This window comes from Oryzias latipes, chromosome 7 (assembly GCF_002234675.1).
Source record: "Oryzias latipes chromosome 7, ASM223467v1".
Lineage (NCBI taxonomy): Eukaryota > Metazoa > Chordata > Actinopteri > Beloniformes > Adrianichthyidae > Oryzias > Oryzias latipes.
In genome coordinates this window covers 21,202,356-21,224,955 of record NC_019865.2, presented here as the reverse complement: position 1 = coordinate 21,224,955, position 22,600 = coordinate 21,202,356, and the positions used below count along the sequence as shown (strand labels likewise).

The following is a 22,600-nucleotide window of genomic DNA, read 5'->3' as shown; positions in this document are numbered from 1 at the left end:
TAAATTTAAGTAAAACAACAATTAGGAGACAAAAAATAATACAGACTTTTTTGTTTTACTGTACAGACTGTACCATTTTTATTTATTTTTTAATATTATTATTATCATTGTTGTTGTCCAATAACAATAGAAATACAGTAAGAAAAAAGAATAGAAAAAACAAGTTATAATTGAGGTTTGTTAGAAGACCATATTACAGTTAACACTCGATGACCTCCGCGGATGATGTGCCTGTAATAAATGACACCATTTCTTTTTGCGTAATCGGGCACTACTTTCAGTTCGTAAACGCCTGAAGAAATGAGGGTGTACTTCGGTCGTGAGAAAAACTAAGATGGCGTCTCATCATCAAGGAAGATTGGAATGGCCTGAAAGGAGTGATGAAACGATGTTGATCGGAAATCATTAATCAAGACATTATTGAAAAGTGTGAGACCTTCGTTTGACATCAAACAAACGCCAGAAATTAGAAAACCGAACCCGTGTGATTGCTAGAGCGCAGTACATGGAGAGCGGAAGCTGAACAATTTTGCTAGCCGCGGTAGCTAGCCGACTGAGCCCAGCACAGCTGGTTAGCCATCTACTAGACATCACAACAACAGAGGAAGGAGAGCGACTGCAGTCTTTATCAGACCCCGGGACATCCAGGTGTCTTTGGGTTAGTTACTGGAATACATCATGGCAATTTTTTTTTTATTATCGTGAATTAAGTTACAGCGTTTGAGTATAAATACTTGACCCACTTTGTTTGTTAGGTTGTTAGCGTCGGTATTATTAAGTTTAGCGTGTAGGTAAGGTGTTAGAAGTGATAATTCGGATTCCTCGCCCACACAGGCACTGTGTTAGCAGAGTGATGCTAGCTGCGTAAACCCGTGGAAGGCACTGGGACGGTTCTGAGGGAGAAAAAAAAGTGGAGGCCTTTGTCGTTTGTGCTAACATTAGCTGTAAGCCGCATTATTGCTTGTCGTAGCTTTATTATAGACACAGCTAGTCTAGTAATCATTTTTGGCAGCTAATAAATGCACTTAGATGCCTTAGCTTAACCTTTAACTTAATTAGGGGCTTTTTTTCTTTCTTGTGTTTCGGCTGTCGCCAAAGGTAAGGGTAGGCTTTACGTCACTTCTCCCAAGTTTAGCCAACAGTGTCAACCAAAGAGAAAAAAGGCATCTTAAAATGCTCTTTTAAATAAGACTGTCTATGATATTGATGTGTATTTCCAGGTTCTAGGTCCGTTCTTAATAAGGAAGTCTGGATGGCCTTAATACCTCAAGGTTCATTGACTACACGCTATTGTTCGTCCGAAGGCCTGTGAAAATTAGATGGGTTTGTTATGTCATTGATGTTTGAAGATTAAATGGCATTTTAATCACATTTCCCCCCCTACATGATTGTCCAACATAAAAAAAAGATATATATTTTTATGAAACTGCGATACTGGAAGTTGTTTAAGAAAGTTACTTTTGTGTATTTAATGTAATAATTGTGAAATCTAGATTGTTAAATAACGTGACATCGGTCTATTTGTGATTGGATCTGCCTGGGATGGCGAATATTTCAGACAGGATTCCGTGTTGAACCCAGGTTGGCCTTTTGTTTTGGTGTGGTCTTGCAGTCCAAGTGCTCTGTTTAGCTTTACAACTACACTTCTGAAACAAAAGCTAATAGATCCTCATCAGGCTTAAGTTTTTCTTTTTATTTAGGAATCATAAATGTAAAGGGTTTGTGTTAGGAAACATTAGTGTCAGGCCTTTTTAGCTTCACAGGAAACTAGCTTTGCGAGGCCTTGATTTACTAGAGGTTTGTTATGCTGCGTGTCATGTTGGGGGAGGGGTCACTTGAAAACATAAAGCCACCCTTGTGTCTTTTTAAATAATCTTTGAACGATTGTGCGAATATATCAAGTATGCATTTTTGTGGGCAACATGTAGAAATTGTGGTTTAACTTCCTAGGTTTGGAGCAGTACCTATTTAGTTTACCAAATTGCAAATTTAGGCCGTTGATTTGAGAGATTTCATAATCTGAATAATGATGATTGATGGGATCAAGTAAATCTACTTTAATATTTAATGTACTTTGAGAAAATGTGAGCTTAAAGATTTTCTCTGTTCATCATTTTGAAGTGTCCCTATTTATTAGTTTGTTTTGTAACGTTTGCAAAAATCTTGGTAACCAAATAATCGCTCCTTTTTGTCTTGAAACAAACTCAAGCATCTGTTATGTGTTTCAAATAGCAACTGTATCTGTTTGTCAGTCACAAATGCTCCCTTGTATGCACCTTGTATGAATTTTGGTTCTTCCCATTGTCAGGGAAATGGATGCGGAGGAATTTATTCCTCCTCCGGAGTGTCCAGTTTTTGAACCGTCATGGGAGGAGTTTAAGGATCCCTTGGGCTACATCGCCAAGATACGGCCAATTGCGGAGAAGTCTGGAATTTGCAAGATCCGACCTCCACCAGTAAATATCCCTTTGGTTTTTGGTTTTGTTTTTACAATGTTTTGCAGAAATGATTTGGTTCTAAATGTGAAATATCACATTTTTGATTGGTTGACCAAAAATGTGGAATAACATGTAGATAGTTTTTTTAGGACAATTAAATTTTCTTTTATGTTATATTCACATTATTAAATAGTATGAAAAACCTCTGGAAAATAAATACAGCCGTACATGAAGCTTACATTTTCAGTACAGTTCAATGTTGGCAGTCGCGTATGAATTTCATAATTTGTAATTCTTAATAATAAAATAGGAGTTAAATCATACAACATTGAAAAAGTAGTCTAACATCTACAGAATCATTGAAATAAAAAATCTTTATTAGCACCCATTTTAACATGTGACATTAATGCCCACCACAAATAATCTAGTCTGTGATCACATAACTGCTGGGGACTTTTCATGACTCTTATGTCTTTAGTATTGTTTAAAATTCTCTTGAATAACATATAGAGTGTAGTTAATAACACTGCTTTAATACCCAAATTTATCATCTCTATTGGAATTCCATAACCACATTTCCTCCAAATCTACACATAAAAAAGTTTATTTAAAATCTAGATGTGCCTTCTTAATTGGCTTTAAGTAACTTTTTTTTTTTTCCAATTATCAACATGTTTTAACAACTATAGCTATTTAAGTGAGATGTTTGTCATCATTATATCAAAAGGCGCCTTCTGGCTTCCTGTTTAACATATTTCTAAGGAATAATGCCCGACGAGGTGTGCATTATAAATAAAGATTCATGAAAGATGTGGAAGCTTGAACCGTCTGACACAAAGAGGAAGAAAAATAGTTTCATTTTGATTGAAAATACAAATAGAATTATGTGACTGTAAATACTTACTTCCACATTTGTACCTTCTTGTCCTTTATTCTATGCAGTGCTCATCTAGTTCAACCTGATTTCTGAACAGTTATTCATTACACTACTATTGCTGACAAAGGTTTTCTCCAAAAATGTCATTTTTACTGATAGTAAAGAGTTTTTTTTTTCTTTCTATTAATGTGTTGAAAGTGGTCTAAGTAGGGTCAGGCTTTGGTTAATTTTAACATGATGATCTGTCACCACTCTAAAGCCATTGTTGGATGGGATCCACAAGTTGAATTACTTTTGGCTTCACTGCTGTCTTCCATGTTTAATGTCTCTACTGTCTTGCAGGACTGGCAGCCACCATTTTCAGTAGAACTTGATAGCTTTCGCTTTACGCCCCGTGTCCAGAGGCTCAATGAGTTGGAGGTGTGTTCCTCTGTCTTCCCATTCAGTTCATTGTCATTCTGCATTATGGGAGAGCTTATCCTAATGTAGGGTTTCCTCATTTCATGTTAGGCTGAAACCAGAGTGAAGCTCAACTATTTGGACCGAATTGCCAGATTTTGGGAGATTCAAGGATCTTCCTTAAAAATCCCACATATTGAAAGGCGCATTCTTGATCTGTTCAGCCTGTCAAAAGTGGGTATAGTTGACTTTGTTTTTCTTAAATATTAAAATCGTATCTTTCTTTTGGTTTCTAAAGCTGAAACAAATGTTTGTATTGTAGATTGTGACGGATGAGGGGGGTTTCGAGATGGTCTGCAAAGACCGGCGCTGGGCTCGAATTGCCCAAAGGCTTGGTTACCCCCCAGGCAAGAACATCGGCTCCCTGTTGCGCTCGCACTACGAGAGGATTGTCTATCCATATGAAATGTTCCAGTCCGGGTCTTGCCTTCTGGTAATGCACTCGCTATATTGTCTTGTACACGATTGATTAGTTATTATAGAACTTTAGAAAATAAGCCAAAGAAGAAAGTTTTGAACCCCGGGATTGTGTTATTTCTGCACCTTTTCAGTCAAACAAGGGAATGCCTTCATGTAAGGTTACTTATTTATTTATGCATTATTTCTAGCCTTGCAAGCCAAAGCACTATGATGGAGAAGACGTGGATAAGGAGTACAAGCCTCACTCTATCCCGCTGCGACAGTCGGTGCAGCCGTCCAAAATAAGCAGTTATGGACGCAGAGCTAACCGATGCCAGCCTGATGTGAGTCCCAGTGTATCTTTTTATCATTCAATACATTTGCATACCTCTGTGACCAGCAACCACACTCTCTACTGGATTTCCATGAGTAAAATAGACATTTCTGGGCCATGTTTCCAAACACATGTTGTTGGATACAATGAAGGTTTAAAAGCTGTTTATTGGAGGATAATTTTGATTAGCGTAATGCCATTTTGACTAAAAATACTGTGTCTGCATTGGTGTTGTAGTAATGGTTGTAAACTCGGGTTGTTGTGGTCAGCAATGGTTTCCTTCTTGAATCTGTATCACTCATATTAATGCCTGGATTTGTTAAACATTAATTGCTTGTTGCAACATCAAGACAATGTTTTGTTTGTTTATAATGAAGCCATGTTTGTTTGGTTAGTATTGGTGACATTACTGATAAGCTGGAGAAGATGAGAGAAAGCTTATAGGAGGGGTCAAACATGCAGATCAGGTTGTTTCTTTAAAGACTGAATAATTTATGCTTTAGGCTTCCATATTATTTGCTTACAGAGCTTTAGAAAATGTTGTTTGTTTTGACCTTTAGCTCTAATAAGGAATAGTTCTTTGGTATGAATACTTGTTTTTATTAATTTTTTTTAAGGTTGGTTCCCATCATCTAGTATGTGGAAAAAATAACACTGTTAGGTTTTCCATTTTTTTATTTAAACATTTATAATATCATTTGTTTTACATCTGGTTGGCATAGTTTACACAGAAAACTGAAGCCCTGTTATCTTCTGTTATCATTCAATTTGTGGCCTAATAAACTGATCAGACATAAATAATCAACAAAATGATTTCACCACTTGTTTACAAAACCAGTGTTTGACATCAAATTCAGAGTGCGCCACACTTCAGCTGTTTTCTGTCATTTTCATTGCGCCGTTGCACATCATTTGCATATTGGTGTCTGAAACGTGTGACGGTGCATTCAGGAAACATCCCAGCTTGATTATTTTCTGTTTGGTCATCTTGCTTTGCATTATTCTGCTGCTGCTGCGTCTGCGTCTCTGTGCTTCATGGAATATCTGCAATCTGCTTCTTTCTCTCTTTTCCATCAGCAAATGGAAAACTGTTTTAAACAAGCCTTAAATGATAACAGTTTCTGTTAGCAGAATTAAGGCTTGTTCTGTGGGTTTATTTCCTTCAATGAGGTATTTTTCTTTCTGCAATACCACCCGATTTTTACTTATGCTTTGACATGTCATAAAATAATTCTTTAGTAGACAAAATTCATTTACTGTACAAGGATTCCCCCCCCATCAAAATAAAACCCAGCTTGGATTCAAATTAAAAAGTTACGACCCGCTTTCACCATCCATAGTTTACACGTCATATTCTGGAAGAGCAATTGAACACTCGTGTCATCAGCATTTAGATTTAGCTATTTTGTCCCAAATTTGGTCAAATCTTTACAGACCCACTCCAATGAAAACGGAGTTTTAAAAATATTTTTATGGCATTTTTGTCTTATGACGGACATATATTAAGAAAATGACGCTGAAAATAGCTCTGCCGAGTATCTCTGTAGTGAAATCGTTGTCAATCAAAGCTAACAAAAATAAAGCAGTTTGAAAAGACTTTATTTTTTGAAAAGAAACTACAGTGGGTGAGGCTCAAGCTCCCTGCTCCGCCTTCTTCTGATGAATGGGACTAGATTCATGTACATCTACGTATTCCTCGACCGAGCTGGCACATGGGTAGATAGCCCCAATATTGCTCGCCAGTTTGATTGCACCTCCAATGTTAAGTTTGGAGGTGTGAGGGGCTGGGAGCATGTAAACAGAGAGCTCTCAGCAATGGGGAGAGGAAAGGGTTGGTTTCACACCAACAGTCCTGCCTTGAACCTAGAGTTGAATTTCTTATGAAATACTGCAGTTTTTTGTTTTTTTTCAAATGATGTCTAAAAATGCCATAATCATATTAAAAAGACCACTGGGAATGATTTTACAATACATCAAAAGATGAGCGGAGTGGGACTTTAAGAGCAACTTCTGTTTCGAAGCAGACGCGCTTTTTCCTGTAATGCATGACAGCTGAGCTGTTCTTGGCTCAATAACAGGGAGGTAGAATGTCATGATAGTTGCAGCATAGATCTCAATTTAACAGTAACAAAATATTTGTGGCAAATTGTGGGTTTAGTATAGTGTTATTAACTGCATGTAAGTGCGGACACCCGTCCGTCCATGTTTGACAGAAATGTCAGTACTTGACGTTTTCGAGCAGCATTTTCAACCCCTGCATGTAAATATTTACTCCAAACCAAACATTATCGGTTGACACAGAGCCTCAACAACATCCTGGTTTTCAGAGTGAATAGAATCAATACTAAAGGAAGACACGTTACCCCACATCTCATTTGGTTGGTGGACAAAGGACTTTTAATGCTAAAATGTCAGCCTGCGTGTTTAAGAAATGCCCAGGCTGATGTCACTCTACAACAGTTTTGACGGGGGTGTCAGTTTGTCTAGTAACAAAGAGGCTCCTTTCAGGTTTTTTGGTCTACCGTACACTTTAAGATGATTCAGTCACCTCAGTGGAAGGGACTGCATCCAGACAACCTTTTCATCGCCTGCCCACTGGCTGTAGTTGAGATTCATTTGCATTGCTTTGGTTGCCGAGTTTTAGACATTGGAAATTTTTCAAAATGTCAAAACAGGTCATTGGCTTAAAGCAAATTCCTTTTATGGCTCCAAAGACACCTGTTTACATTTTAAATTTGATCTGTGACTATTTTGCCACTAAACACTCCGGCTGTATTAATAAAGTAGCTGTGTCTCAGATATGTTGAAGTTTAAACTAAAGCGTTGAGGACAAATCCACTGCTGGACTCATACTGGCTGATCTTTCAAGTCTCCCCCTTCCTCCCCCTCATCTCTGTTTTCCTCTTGTCTTAGTTTATTGTTGCTGTTATTGTCTCCTTTTGCAGGGTCCAGAGGATCTGGCCCCCCATCCTCTCACCACTGGCTCTCAGCTCATCTCTGCGGTACTGCCTCCTGGGCTTATGAGCTCACTTTCCGCCCCCACTTTCCTCCGTTGTGCTGTTCTTAGACCTCCACACCCTCCTTTAAAGTCATTTGTGTTTGTCCTTTTTCTTTTGATTAACAACCTTTGGCTAACATGCTATCTAGCAGTCTCAGAACTGTGGTGGGCATGTTGCTTTACAGAGCACTGATACATGTGGGGAAGTTCTTAAAACAAAATGGATCATTGCCACGTTTCCTGGTCTGTCTTCTTCTCTTTGTAACAACCCAATCAACAAATAACAAGCAAATTGGCAGACTGGTTTGTCCAGTTTTGTTGTTTGGCCTGTAGCTCATTCTTTGTGATGCTAGTTGCCTTGTTACTCAGGTTTAACGGGCTGACTGTCCATTTCTTCATCTTTTCTGCCTTGGCTTGCTCTGTTTACCTGCAACAGCTAACAGTGTGGATGCATGTGTTCTCTTTTGAGTGCACTTACTGTGAAATACCAAATACTTAGCATAAAGCATTGAATTTTCCAACACTAATGGTCTTGATGTATCTAAAAAGGTTTAGAGCTAAACTGTGACTGAGTTGTTGTCCTTCAAGACTCCTGGTTTGCTTGTTTTGAAGCCAAATTCTTTAGTGATTGCCCCCACCAGCATACCCTCCTTCTCATCTGCTGCTTTGATGTCAGCTGCTTGCAATCACAAAGGCTTTGGTGGCAGAAATGATGTTCTGTGTACACAGAAAATGTTTTGTCTTGCATCTATGAGTGTGTGAAATTGGGCATGCCTCTTCCTTAACCTAAAAAATATTGGAACAATACCAGTCAACCCAAACCAATACCAACAATTGTTACCCTCTGTGCTTTTTAGTTAGTTGAGTGACATTGGGATCCAAAGGGCTTTGACTTCACGTCTTTATACTTTGTGTGCATGAATCCAGGTCAAAGTTATAACTAAATTTTCTAATTGCTAAAAAAAAAACTTTCTGTAGTTTGAGTTGGAAGCTCCAGCTCAGAATTTGGGCTAAACTAAAAATCTTTTTTTATATTTCTGTTGTCTTTGAGTGTATCACTTTTTTATTTTCAAAATTTGCTCATTTAATAACTGGTTACCAGCTAACATGTGATTTCCTTATTGTTTATTACTTTATATTTGGAAAATTTAATCTTACAAGAAAATGGAAAGACTTGATTTGAAGAACTCTTTATTAATCTTTTTTTTACACATAAGGAGAAGGTTCTATGTGTATTTAACAATAAAATAAAGTAATTCAGCAACATTAGAAAAGCTTTGTTCTTTGAAAACCCATATTTTTTACTTCACTTGGAAATAACGTTTTTTTTTTTTTTAATGTTTAATGTTAGACTAATGTATATATTTTTTCTCCACTAATCTTCATTGGACAGAATAGGAAACATCAACAGAAAAACAAATTTTCAGCCAAGAAAAAATTAAATTGAAGAATTGAAACAAAATTGTGTTCAAAAGTATAGCAGTTGAAGATTTTTCAAGGGTCACATTTATTTATTTTTTGCCAGTATTCAGACTTCAGCTTAATGTTTAGTCCTCAAAATGTCTTATTATGATGTTCAGACGTTAGATGTTTTGGAGTTCAAAAAACGTGACACTGAAAAATGCAGATGACTTTAAAATGGATACACTATTTAGCTTTAACATTTGTAAGATTTCCTTAAGTTTAGATTCAATCTATAGCTGTCATTTCACCATTGGCACAGATGGAGCCAGGTGGATTTCTGTGTTGATCATCGTTTTTGTGACAGCCCCCCCTGCAAATCAAAGTTCAAATGTTAAGAATTGATGGTGAAATTCTTAACTAATCATAGAAATTTGAGCCTTTAACTCTCTTTCCTTTAACTTTGCTTGCATTTTCAGAGACTGTTTTCTGGTGGTGGGTTTAACTTTCTTCTGTCACTGTGACGGGATCATTTTCTGCTACTGACAAGCTTAGTCTAATTCCTTCCTTTGGTGGAACTGTTGTGCTCTAATGCTTAAACGGTTTGCTCTTAGCTTGGCTTAAACTGTCGCTTTGCTCTCTGTGCTTTTGAGACTATTTTCAGTCATTAGTTCCTGACTAAAGATTGTCATTCTTCTGTAGCCTGAACCAACCGAGGAGGACATCGAGAAGAACCCAGAGCTGAAGAAGTTACAGATTTACGGCGCAGGGCCAAAGATGATGGGACTTGGACTCGTGGCAAGGGACAAAAGCATCAGAAAGAAAGGCGAGTCGTGGTTTTGAGCTTATGGCAATATATTCTTATTTTAAATACACAACTAGAAAAAGAGGAAGTTCCCCAATGTAGCTTTGCTTAAAACTAAGAAACAAATCAAGGGTGTTTGTTTTCTAATGTTGGCATTTAGAGTGTAACCATCCCTCTAACTTGCTCTGCTGTGCATTGAGGTGTTTACTCCTAGAGCTTAGTGCTTCTCTCTCTCAATGTAGACGAACTTCCTCAAACACTGACCATCAAGGACAACGCCTCCCCTCCAGCAGGAGAAAACCCAGTCAAGTCTGAGCCACTGGAGCCCGAACAGGGGCAAAATAATGGGAGTGCGTACAACCCCCCACCGCCTCCCCCTACTGTCATAGTGAAGAAAGAGGAGCTAAAAGAGGAGGTGGACAAAAAGAGTGAAGGGAAGAGAGAACACATGGAAGGGCCTTGCACCAAAATGACCATGAGGCTTAGACGCAACCCCAACAACCCACAGAGTGTAAGTACAGCATGTAGCATTCTCTAAAACTGAAAAACAAAACAAACAGTCGTTTGTGTTTGGGATTAAAGGACTTTATTTGTTCAGTGATTGTCTGTATTTGTGAAGTGGGCAGAATTCATGGCGTCTATCACTCACAGGTGGATTCCTACGTGTGTCGGATGTGCGGACGGGGAGACGACGACGATAAACTGCTCATGTGTTACGGCTGTGATGACAACTTCCATACTTACTGTCTTCTGCCTCCTCTGGCTGATCCTCCTAAAAGCAACTGGAGATGTCCTAAGTGTGTGGCAGAAGTAAGACAAAACACTTGCAAGTGTTTTTATTTTACTTTAACCTTTATTTTTTTTTATTTAAATCTTCTGCCAACAATGCACACTTTGGTATTTATTTATTCCCTGTCCTGTTTGCGTTTGGAGGAGTGCAAGAAACCGACGGAAGCGTTCGGTTTTGAACAGGCGACAAGGGAGTACACGCTGCAGAGCTTCGGGGAGATGGCGGATTCCTTCAAAGCCGACTACTTCAACATGCCTGTCCATGTGAGTGCTCCAGGAAATGGACTGTTTATGACACGGCACATGTGATAAAACACCGGGAAAATGATCTCCCACTGTCCTGCTGTCTGTGTAGATGGTTCCCCCTGAGCTCGTGGAGAGAGAGTTCTGGAGATTAGTCAGCAGCATCGAGGAAGATGTGACTGTGGAGTACGGAGCAGATATCCACTCCAAAGAGTTTGGCAGCGGCTTCCCCATGAACAATGGGAAGAAGATCCTCACAGAGGAAGAGGAGGTATGTTTATTTATTTAAATTGTTGTAAATAAGGGTCAGATGAAAAAATGCTGTTTAAAAAAGCTTCTTTGTTGTAGTGTAGAAATTACACTGTACATAAATATTTTTTTCTTTGTCTGAGCTGGCATCTGGTTCAAAACTGTACAAAACTGCTCGCCATTTTTGTCGCAGCTGTAAAGTTAGGTTTGGGTGTGAGGGGCTGTAAGCTAGTGGGAGAGTGCATAAGCTGATGGATGACGGGCAGTGGTAGTGGGCTTACTCCATGCCAACTACTGCCGCTCTGCAGAATACATGTGCTAGAAAACGACAGTTTTTAAATTTTTCCTAAAAACGGCATAGTCATAACCAAAAGATGATTGGAGTGGGACTTTAAATGTGGACTGTAAATAAGTGGTGAATTGAAAGCCTTGTTTCTGACATTGGAGTGGCCTGTGGCTTTTTTATTTTACAAATCACTAAAACAGCTGCAGTCATTGGAACTAGTCTAAAAAAAAGTTTTATTAAAAAAATCAACACGGATCTTTAATAAATCAGAATGTGTGTTTTACAGTGGCTCTGTTTTGTGCTGTTGTCTCAGGAATACGCACGCTGCGGTTGGAACCTGAATGTGATGCCTGTGCTTGAGCAGTCCCTACTGTGCCATATCAATGGAGACATCTCTGGGATGAAGGTCCCATGGCTTTATGTGGGCATGGTCTTCTCAGCCTTCTGCTGGCACATAGAGGACCACTGGAGCTACTCCATTAATTACCTGCACTGGTACGCACGTTATTACGTGTACTATGTGGTGAAAATTATGCATTATATTCCAAAAATAAGTAGTTTGAATAGAAACCTTTAACCTCCCCCTTTCATGTCTGGTTCTCGTTTTTATCCTCTCCAGGGGAGAACCCAAGACTTGGTATGGCGTTCCGTCTGTAGCAGCGGAGCGACTCGAGGAAGTTATGAAGAAGCTGACGCCAGAGCTGTTTGAGTTCCAGCCTGACCTCCTGCATCAACTTGTCACCATCATGAATCCTAACATTCTGATGGCTCACGGAGTACCGGTCAGTTTCTAAGCCGCCACGGCATCAAATAAATGAACATGCTCCCTTTAACATTTGTCTTTTTTTTTCTTTTGGCAGGTTGTTCGTACCAACCAGTGTGCCGGAGAGTTCGTGATCACCTTCCCCAGAGCCTACCACAGTGGCTTCAATCAGGGATATAACTTTGCTGAAGCGGTGAACTTCTGCACTGCAGATTGGGTATGTTTGCACGTTTAAGACCTGTTCACACCGGGACGAATTTCGCTTGCGATATTTGCTGAAATTTAACGCCTCGTGACTAAAGAAAGGGCACCAATGTGAGTGTGCACACCGACGCGAAAAAGCGTCATTTTTTTAAAAACGCATTGGGTTCGATTTTTTTTGGTTTGACGCGCTGCATCAAAAACTATACGACCAATGAGAATGGCGCTTTTACACACGTTTCTAGGGCTTCTGAAGTTACAGTAAAACACAACTTGGGGGCGCTCAAACACAAAACTGTCTTGCTGAGCACAAATGCGTAACGGCGAAGATATACGCCAAGTAGCATCTACACTGCCGCGAAGAAATAAGATGAAGATGCAACTCACTGACGGACATTCTGTAATATCCCCGAAAACGCTCATGATACATTTTCAGCTCTTGTACCAGTCGATAAAACTCCCCATGTTCTTCTCTTCTCGTAACTATGGGATGTACCCAAAATCGGCGTCTATTCCGGCGTCTTTCATAATTCTACAGAACAATAATTTCTTCATCTCTGGAACTGGAGCTAGAGCTACTGGTGCTGGAAATATTCATGTTTTCTTTGTTTGATTCTGACAAGCGCGTAAATACTTGCTCTCTTCTTCTGAGTGAAAAGCGACTTTAAGAAGAGTAAAGTTGCGCAGCGCCACCTTGTGTATAGGAGTATTTCTGTTTACATTAAGCGCCATCTAATGTCAGGGAATGAATTTGCATGTTCACTCGGCTCATCGTCAATGGAAATCGCTTGGGTGTGAACACAAAGAAAGTGTTGAAAAACGCTGGCAAATAACATGCGCCGATATTCGTCCCGGAGTGTACGGCCCTTTATATCACTAATGAAGACTTTTAGCCACACCCTTTTCTTCAAAACCCATGCATTACATTTGTACTGTGTACTGTTGCTACTTGTTATCAGCTTAAACAATCCTAATTTTCTAGTTTCTTTTTTATTTTGAAGTGGATAAAATGTATGTTTCTTTCCAAGGATCAAAGCTTTCAAAATTCTCCCACTAAATTCCTTTTTCTTTTCATAGCTCCCTGCTGGCCGTTCCTGTATTGAGCACTACCGCCGTCTCAGGAGGTATTGTGTTTTCTCCCACGAGGAGCTAACCTGCAAAATGGCTGCTAGCCCTGAGAAACTCGACCTGAACCTGGCTGCAGCCACACACCGGGAGATGTTTATTATTGTTCAAGAGGAGAGGAAACTTCGCAAGAATCTGATGGAAAGGGTGAGACAAACATTTTATTCATTTACAAAGTCATTTCCTGTATTTATTTAGGTCAAATTACTTAAAAAATAAAGTTTTTAGGCGTTTCCTTTTTAGCCACATCGGTTCATTGGTGGAGCGAGTAACACCCTTCTCCTCTGCTGGGTGGAACTCCTCTAAAACATATTTTTATAGCTTTTGATTACCCACTTCTGCGGTACAGAAAACACAGCTTCAGGTTGCACTGAGGTCAAGATGGGATGGTTGGGTAATTCTACACTAGCTGGTTCTGACAGCACCTATACTTTACAAATCTAACAGAATTACATATCCTCACAGCCAAAGATGATGACAGGATGTCTTCATTTTGAACCTTTTACTTGTTTTTCTTCTCACACACCTTAAACTGAGGCTCACATTTTTGTTTTTCCGTTATCAGGGCTCGAGGGTCTGACCAATTTGGTCACATGGGCGACTGGATTTTTTAACAGTGTGCTTGAAAAATCCACTGGTTGGAACGGTGTATGTTTAAGGATCATCTACGGTGGCCCTGAAGTTCAAATCGCGACAACAAATGACTCGATGCAAAAACAGCAGAACGATCACAACAATTAGGAAAGCAAAACGAAAATATTATAAAATCAAAATTAAGTTTTAGAAATTAAAACAAAATTCCAGGAACTATAGCTATTTAAAAAAAAAAAACAAGAACAAAAAACAAAATGAAATGTTCCAGGAAACAAAAGTAATTTTCAGAAATAAAATTTTAGAGATGACACAAAGAAAAAACAGGAAAAGTAGGTATTATGGGACATAGCTGATTGGATGATGACGTATGTCCATCATATTAACAGTTATTAGACATGTAGCACCTCAAAACAAAAACATGAATGTTACTGCTGACCCAAAAAAAGCTGCTGCTGTCAAAGAATATTTTAATTCAGGACAAACGTATGAAAAGATTCTGGATCTGCTCTGCACTAATCACGAGACTTTAAGTTTTTTTTAACTGAAATTTCAGCTCAGTGATGCAATTTAAAGTCCAACTCTAGCTATATTTTTATTCATTTTCAAAGCCTTCCCAGTTGTCTTTTAACCATGATTTTTTAGTTTTTAGCCAAATGTTTTTTTAAACTGTCGTTTTCTTGGACATAGTTTCTGTAGAGCGGCAGTTCATTACCTCTGAGTTGTGGGTGGGAATGTTTGGACTGGAGTAACCTTCTACTGACATTTCATGGAATCTCTGGTTACACTCTGTCCCACGGGCTTACAGCCCCTCACAATTACAACCTAACATGACTGGTGCGACAAAAATGGCAAACAAAATCAGAGCTTTTCAGCCGTACAGTTTAGATCCAGATTCCAGCTCAGGCGAGGAAAACAAAGACATTCATGGATCTATTTGTCTGCAGGTGAATGCATCAGAATGGAGCAGAGCAGGGAGACTTTGGTTCACCCGTTTCTCTTGCTGTTTCAGAAATTTTAGTTTTTTTTATTTAAATAAAGAGATACTTAGGAATGCAGTTTAATTCTTAAATTCTTTTATATATCATGAGAAAAATTTAAGAAGAACATGTTAAAAATACCAAAAGCATGAATTTTATTAGAACTTTTTCATGTAGTTAATAGGGGTGTAACGATGCACGTAGTTGAACCGAACCGTTTCGGTACGACAGTTTTGGTTCGGTTCACTTCTGTATCGTTTCGGTACGTTTTTTCTTTATTTTTCCGCATACGCAATTGTCAATGGTAGCAGGGAAAGGAGAGCCGAGCTGCCATTTAACTAGCTGCGTTGGCTGACCTTGCCCCATACTCCACACGCCCTCAAACAGTCTGAGAGAGAGAAGACAGAGAAACAGATTGCTCAGTCTCTGTTCCTGCATGTAAATTATTTTAATATGAACACACATCAACAGTGTAACATGAACGTTACTTCTCTTCACAGCTCTCTGTGATGGTGAAGGATTCAACACACAAGATTTCACACTTCCCATGAGTCTTAGAGGCTATAGGTGGGGCTAACCCCCAGGTCGCCACAGTACTAACTAGGGTGTTAGAAAAAATTGATTCTGCAATATATCGCGATAGTTTATTTGTGGATATTTGTATTGATTCAAAATGCTGACCTCTAGTTGGCAGCAGAGCACAAAGAGCCTCTTTGAGCAGCACCACACAAAACAACAGGAAGACCTCAGCTAGAGGCAGCTCTTTTCGTTGTTATAAGACATGGCCTACTTCGTTTTTACTTGGGAATCAATACCAAACTGAAACTCTGAGCCATGTTGCTGTTAATTACATAAAAACGCGGATTGCGATGCTTTTCAGCGGGCTCAGATAAGACTGAGTGAAGCACTTCAGCTTCACAGCGCTAATGCACTTAGCATCGGCTAAAATGCTATCGGCAAAGCGGGCCAAAGTTCTGCAGAACCTCCCAGTAATAGATTCTAGTTTAGCGACCTGATCGATCAGAGTGATCTGTACAACTCTGAAAAAAGAGCAAGGTCGTGGCGATGACCTTTACCAGTTGACTTCCGTGTGTGTGAGAAGGCGTGGCTGCAGCGGTGCGGTGCAGACTGATATGTAAACCTAGCATCTTTGCCACATTAAAGCGTCTCCTTCACCCCGTCATGCTGCTGCATCATCATCACACTTTATTGTTTCTGCCAAGAATTAGTGTTTTGGTTAACCGTGACACCGCGCCCCCTGCTGGTTCATCACCGCGGTGATAAAAAATCCCACACAGTCGCAGCTCTGTTTATCGATGCTTCTCTCTTGTTTATTGATGTTTAAACCAGTGATTTATTTTACCACATCACTAAAAGTTTTATTTTTTAATTTAGATTCTTTCTTAAAACCTTTATCCGTCTTTCAGGGCATTACAGAGGCAGAGCGGGAGGCTTTTGAGCTGCTGCCTGATGATGAGAGACAGTGTGATAAATGTAAGACCACATGCTTTCTCTCTGCTCTGGCCTGCTCGAACTGCCCCGAGCAGCTCGTGTGTCTCTACCATACTCAGGACTTGTGCAACTGCCCCACTGAAAAACTCTACCTCAGGTATTGGTCTGGATTTTGCTTCTTTCATTTGCATTTCTGCACCAACTTAAACCGTACTCATTTTTTCATTCTGCCCTCAGGTACAGATACACTCTGGATGAGCTGTTGGCCATGTTGCATCGGTTAAAAGTCAGGTCAGAGTCCTTTGATTCCTGGGCCAACAGAGTAAAAGAGGCTCTTGAACAGGAGGATGGAAGCAAGATCGGTCAGAATTCACTATTATTGCTTTCTATAAACGTTACAGATTTCTGTCTTTTGTTGGGGGGAAAAAGGGATTTCACTTGGTAAATTATGCTAATCCAATAAAATGCTTGAATAATTTCAGACATTGAAGACCTGGACAAGCTAATGCTGGAGGCAGCAGAGAAGAAGTTTCCTGACAACGAACTCCTCAGGAAACTAAACACCGTTTTTAAAGACATAGGAAGCTGTCGACAGAAAAGTGCAGAGCTCATCTGCGGTTTAAAAACCAGGTGAGGTCACTTGTTTTTAGTTTTCACACAAACTTCAATGCAAAAACGACATAACCCTGACGTGTTGCTGTCTTCAGTGAAAGGAAGGTGACCTTTGCTGAGTTGAAGTCCTTGGTGGAAACGATGCAGAACCTGCCCTGTGTAATGGACCAGTTTGAAGAAGTGCAGGTAAGAGCCAACCCAAACTCTGCAGAAGGGGGAGTCAGTAAATAAACATTGGGATTGAAGTTTTGTTTTTTCTGTTGGGTACAACAAGGATATAGCTGACACGTGGAAGAAAAATGCAATAATCTTAGAAGCTGCATTCAACCAGACTAGAATCAAATCTGATGGTTTCAGTTTTATTGACCATCAAAGTGATGGAGTGAAAAGAAGAGATGTCTCAATGAGGTTTTTTGGGCCTGATCCGATTCAACACATTAAAACACAACCTAATGCAGAATAAAAAGATCCCGTTTCCCACCGATTTGTTATATTAACCTTCTTTCACCATTTCACACTTAAAAGGAGCACTTCTGTGAAGTAGCTTGAACAAGCAAGTTAAAAAAAAAGTGCAACTTTCAACTAGAAAAAAAAGGTTAACTATTAACTAGTAAAGGTAGGTTATAATTACTTATGTAAGAAAGTTTGGGGACTTTATTTTTAAACTATTGAACATTTTTAATCATATGCGATTCATATCTCCATTAAAGAATTCTATAAAATGTAACATTAGTTTTCTTATAAAGTTGTCGTTGTTGCATAAATATAAGTATTCATGACAAGCTCATCAGTGTAGCCTTTGATTAGTTTTGGTTGTTTTTGAGACATTATTATTATTTTTTTTTAATCACTTCTTCCTGGAGGTTTCACTTTAAAGACGGTCCCTTAGCAGCCGTCTCGCTGCCTTCTGTCTGTCAACAGCATGAGAGCAATCCTCATTGCCTTCTAAGGTCATTGTGTATGTTAAGACAAACCAATGGAGACACTTGCTGTCAATTTTAAACATCTATAAATAATTATTGATCCTAGAAGTATAAATCTGTGAAGATCTCGCTCACTTTACTGAAGTGTTTTTGCGTGCTTCCTGCTCAAACTAGTGCTTCTGCTGCGTTTTACTGCAATAAAATATTGTGATCCTGTCATGATGTGCAGACTTAACAATGAGCTATAAAAACATATCAAGCACAAATTGTAATATTGAGAATAAACTACATTTCCTATCCCTGATCAGGATGCAACATTCAATTTTGATCGCGTCTGAAACTACACAATCGGGCCCGATTTCTGGTCATGTGATGGGATCAGACATCCCTAGTGAAAGGGTTATATTGGTTTTGTCAGAATAGCTTTCATTTTTTAAACATTCCCAAATAAACAAAGATAATCTCCAGTTTAGATGAAAATGTAACCACTGCAGAGGCTTTTAGAAGGGACTTGTTTTTTAAGGTTCAAATTTGATTTCTATGTTATGGTGAGTCATATCGTTCAGGTCTGAGCCGGTGCACAGTTTTAAATCTTTTTTTTTTTTTCCTCATACTTTTTCGGTACAAACGACTCCTACAGAAAGAATTCCTTTTCTCTGAAAGTGCTCCTCATGCTGACGCTTCTCTGTTTTTGTTGATTTTCCAGGCGGTTCTGCAGACGGTGGAGGAGTACCAGAAACGGGCACAAGTGCTGCTTAGTGACAAAGACTGGAGGAAGGATTCCCCTCCACCTGAGCAGTTGCAGACTCTGCTGAACGAAGGAAGCACACTTCCGGTAGTGGTGCCGGAGTGTGATTTGCTTCAGGGCCTGAAGGAGCAAGGCCACTGGCTGGCAGAGGTGAGGCGCACCCTCGGCACAGAAGGAGGGGAGAGGCAGGAAGTGACGCTGGAGGTGCTGAGGAACCTCATGGAGGCGGGCTGCAATGTGCCCCAGAGTGTGTCTGTGGAGACGGCCATGGCGGAGCTTCAGGAGTTGCTCACAATAGCTGAACGGTGGGAGGAGAAAGCGCAAATCTGCCTGGAGCAAAGGTGAAGCAGATGTTAGAAGCTGCTGTTTGCAGTTTCTCAGATTGTTTAGGATTATTAGAAGGAATGAAATTTGTGTTTGCTCATTTAGGCAGAAGCATCCTCTCTCCACTCTGGAGGCAATAGTAAATGAGGCTCAGCTCATTCCCGTCACCCTCCCCAACATTCTGGCTCTGCAGAGCTGCCTGACCCGTGCTCGGGCCTGGGTTACAGACTTGGAGGAGATCCAGGTGAAAATTTTTATTCTTTTGTTACTTCTTTAGATATAACTCGTATTTGAAAAAAGCATGTACTTCTCTAGAACGGGGAGCATTACCCGTGTCTGGATGATCTGGAGGGGCTTGTAGCTATTGGCCGGGACCTACCCGTCTTCATGGAGGAGCTGAGGCAGCTGGAACTGCAGGTGGCCAGCGCCCACTCCTGGAGAGACAAGGCCACCAAAACCTTCCTGAAGAAGAGCAGTCCGCACTCTCTGCTCGAGGTGCTTTGACGGAAACCTCATTTAAACTTCAATGTTTCACGTTAGACTTGATATTGAAAGCTCTTTTGGAAATCCCCGCAGGTGTTATGTCCGTGTGCAAAAAGGAGGGAAAATCAGAATGAAGCAGAGTCGTCGGATGATCTGCTGGAGGACTCCGATACCAACACTCTGGGGCTCTCCGCTCAGGCCCTGAGGGATCCTGCAGCTATTGTGAGAACAATCAAAACTTTTGCTGTTGTCATGGCCGCTTGTGTTCTATGCTACAGCTGTACATCGTTCTTTCAGGTGATTGCTTTCAAAGAAGGGGAGCACCGGGAGAAGGAGGCCCTGCTGAGGTTACAGAAAGCAAACCTGTGCAAATCTGGACTAATCACCTCAAGTTCCTGGGAGAACAAGAGGCGGGGTGGAGCCGATGAGACAGACGCGTCTGTCCTCTCTCAGAACCCCGTCAAACAGAACGGCGACTGTAACCAGGGCTGTCCTACCGCCGTTCCTCAGACTGTGTGTGTGTGCGCCGGCCCGCCTCGTGCTCCTCAGCTCCGCTGCCATCTGTGCAAGGAGTGGTTCCACGGTGGTTGTGTTCCTGTTCCCTCCCCACTGCCCTCAGAACCGACAGCTAACCCCCTGTGCTGGTGGGACTGGGACACGCGCTTCCTGTGTCCTCAGTGCCAGCGGTCGCGGCGGCCGCGCCTAGAGACTATCCTGGCTCTGCTGGTAGCCCTGCAGAGGTTACCCGTGCGCCTGCCCGAGGGAGAAGCCTTGCAGTGTCTCACCGAGAGAGCCATCACATGGCAGGGCCGAGCCAAGGATGCGCTGGAGACGCCAGAGGTGCAGCAGGCTCTGGAGAAGCTGCAAGAACTCAGAGAAACTCTGCAGCACGACGTAAAGAAAGAGGAAGATGCAGAGAAGGAGCCGGAAAGGGATTCAGTCATCGTTTTATCAGACTCTGAAGGAGGAGAGGGAGAGGACGGGGTGATTGATCTCACTAAGGATAACTCTCCTCAAAAGAAAACAGACAGCAATGGTACTCAGGTAAATGACAGTCCTGATGCATTTTTAATTAAAACTCTAACATCCCGGGAAAACCCTGTTGATTCATAATTGATTGAGGAATTTTTTAATAAAAATTCTCAAAGTATTGCTTATGTTTTGCTAGGCTGGGTATGAAAACGGTATCAACAAGATGTCAAATGTTACAGGTAAGAACAGAATTAAACAGAAGCAGTTATTTTCTGGAGGTTTGCAGCTCACAGACCTGAAGTGACCTTTGACTCTCCTCCCCTCAGATGCAGGGTCTCTGTTGCCCCTGCTGCCTTCACTCAAAGGCAAAGTGGTGCAGCTTTCTGCAGCCACCAAGGTCAGGTTGGAGGAGCTGCAGCTGGAAGGAGACCTTCTGGAGGTCTCCTTGGACCAGACAAACACCATCCACAGGGTTCTGCAGGCTGCTTCAGAGCCTCCCACAGACACTCTGCACACGCTCATCCAGGTCAGGAGAACAAAGCACACGCCTGTTTTACTTATTAGGAAGCTCAGTTGATTTTGGTTAAATTAGCACTACCAACTGTTGACATTTACTTTTTACTCTGCACTACACAGCTGCATGTTCAGGATATTCTAAAACACATTTTAAACAAGAAAAGCTGTTGGTTTTTATACATTTTAAAGCACTTTCACCACCAGGGCATTTCCCAGATTTTTCAGGATCTCTTTCTGCAGGATTGCTATTTAAATCCTTAGCAGGGTCTCTGCTTTAAGGTGGACCACATTTTGCTTGGCTGGTCTGGATCACATCGCAGGCATAAATTGTCTAGACTTTGTCCCTGTCTTCACACATTTGTAGCCGCATCTCCCACATCTAAACTCCATTTTCCCTTAGATTGAGGTTGAGGAGCAGAGGCGGACGAGCCACGGACGAGCCAAGGACTCCAAGAGGAAGAGGAAGGGCAACAGAGGTGGCAGTGGTGAAGGATCAGGAGAGCGCTCACTGGATGTCTCCAAGTCAAAGAAGGCCTGTCCTCTCCAGCACCCCTCTGCCTCTGCGCAGATGTGGGTCCAGTGCCATCCAGAGGTGACGCTTTTCTCCGCCGGTCCATGAATCTCCACTCAAATGTTCTGCTGTAGTCATCACTATGTCTGTTTTTGGCAGATTTTATGATGCACTTCAGGCTGGAGCTCCGTCTAGTCAGAAAAACCAGAGGGGGCTGAGTTTCTCTGTGCCAGCGGACGGTGTCAAATAGAAAACGATGCAGGACATCCCCTTCCCTCCATAACTCCCAACATCCTCATGGCCTGACACTAACGACAGTGTCTCACCTGCTACACTCCATTATTAACTCATCAGTATCTCTTATGATTTCTCTTACCGTCTTAGCCAAACCTCTTTCTCCTCCTCCTCTTCCCACGGATCCTTTCAAGAAGACTGTTGGACTGACGAGGATGTGTTTGTTAGTCGTCTCTGGTGGCTCATGCGTATTCCCAGCTGTGTTTAAATGCTAGTTGACCTGAAGCCTGTGTGTGGACCGTTGGCCGCAGCTTCACTTCATCTCAACTCTTATAAGCTATGGGTTTCTTTAGACACGTTTGTGGACTTGAATTGTCACACAGAGCAACCTAAAGGAGGATGAGGACTCTGCCCTGAGACAACATGGTTACACTTTTGTTTTTTTGTATTAAATTGTGTTTAGAGCTGTTTTCGAGAGGACATGCATTTTCAGTAAAAAACCCCTTAAAGTTTGGGAAGTGTTAAAGAAAAACATGTCTCACCGATTTGATGTTTTTGGTGCTACTTTCCCAAAAATCATCTGGATTTCTCGGCCTCATTTCTCTCCTTTTGACTCCTCTCATTCCTCTTTGCATATTAAAGTATCTTCACTGTAACTCACTTTCAATTCTTTTTGTTTACTGGTTTAAAGGATTATATTATTATTATTATTGTTGATACTACAGACACACAGTTGTCGTGAGTTTCTGTATAAACTTTCATTTTTTGATGTTGCCTTTCATTTCTTTTCACTCTTGTTAGGCAAAATAAAAGTTTAGAATTGTTTAGGACACTCGGTGTGGTTATTTCTCCCCGCTGACGAGCTGCCACATGGCAGTGAGTCTGAA

At 40.8% G+C, this 22,600-nt stretch overlaps 1 protein-coding gene across 2 annotated transcripts; it reads left to right on the top strand.

Annotated features, from left to right (window-relative positions):
* The first annotated feature begins 284 nt into the window (after positions 1–284).
* Positions 285–22,538, top strand: kdm5c (lysine demethylase 5C). Of its 2 annotated transcripts, XM_011477479.2 has the most exons (29): positions 285–658; positions 2,309–2,456; positions 3,658–3,735; positions 3,826–3,948; positions 4,037–4,207; positions 4,383–4,517; positions 7,453–7,509; positions 9,609–9,732; positions 9,954–10,222; positions 10,363–10,521; positions 10,645–10,764; positions 10,856–11,014; positions 11,592–11,773; positions 11,898–12,060; positions 12,139–12,258; positions 13,320–13,514; positions 16,366–16,547; positions 16,628–16,752; positions 16,873–17,020; positions 17,098–17,188; positions 18,632–19,014; positions 19,103–19,241; positions 19,313–19,492; positions 19,574–19,702; positions 19,778–20,524; positions 20,649–20,691; positions 20,779–20,978; positions 21,369–21,560; positions 21,639–22,538. In XM_011477479.2, exons 2-29 carry the CDS (start codon positions 2,313–2,315, stop codon positions 21,645–21,647), a joined length of 4,767 nt encoding a protein of 1,588 aa, XP_011475781.1. In that variant the 5' UTR covers positions 285–658; positions 2,309–2,312; the 3' UTR covers positions 21,648–22,538. The 2 variants fall into 2 exon arrangements, with proteins under 2 accessions (XP_011475781.1, XP_011475783.1); XM_011477481.2 differs by lacking the exon at positions 7,453–7,509.
* The last annotated feature ends 62 nt before the right edge of the window (positions 22,539–22,600 follow it).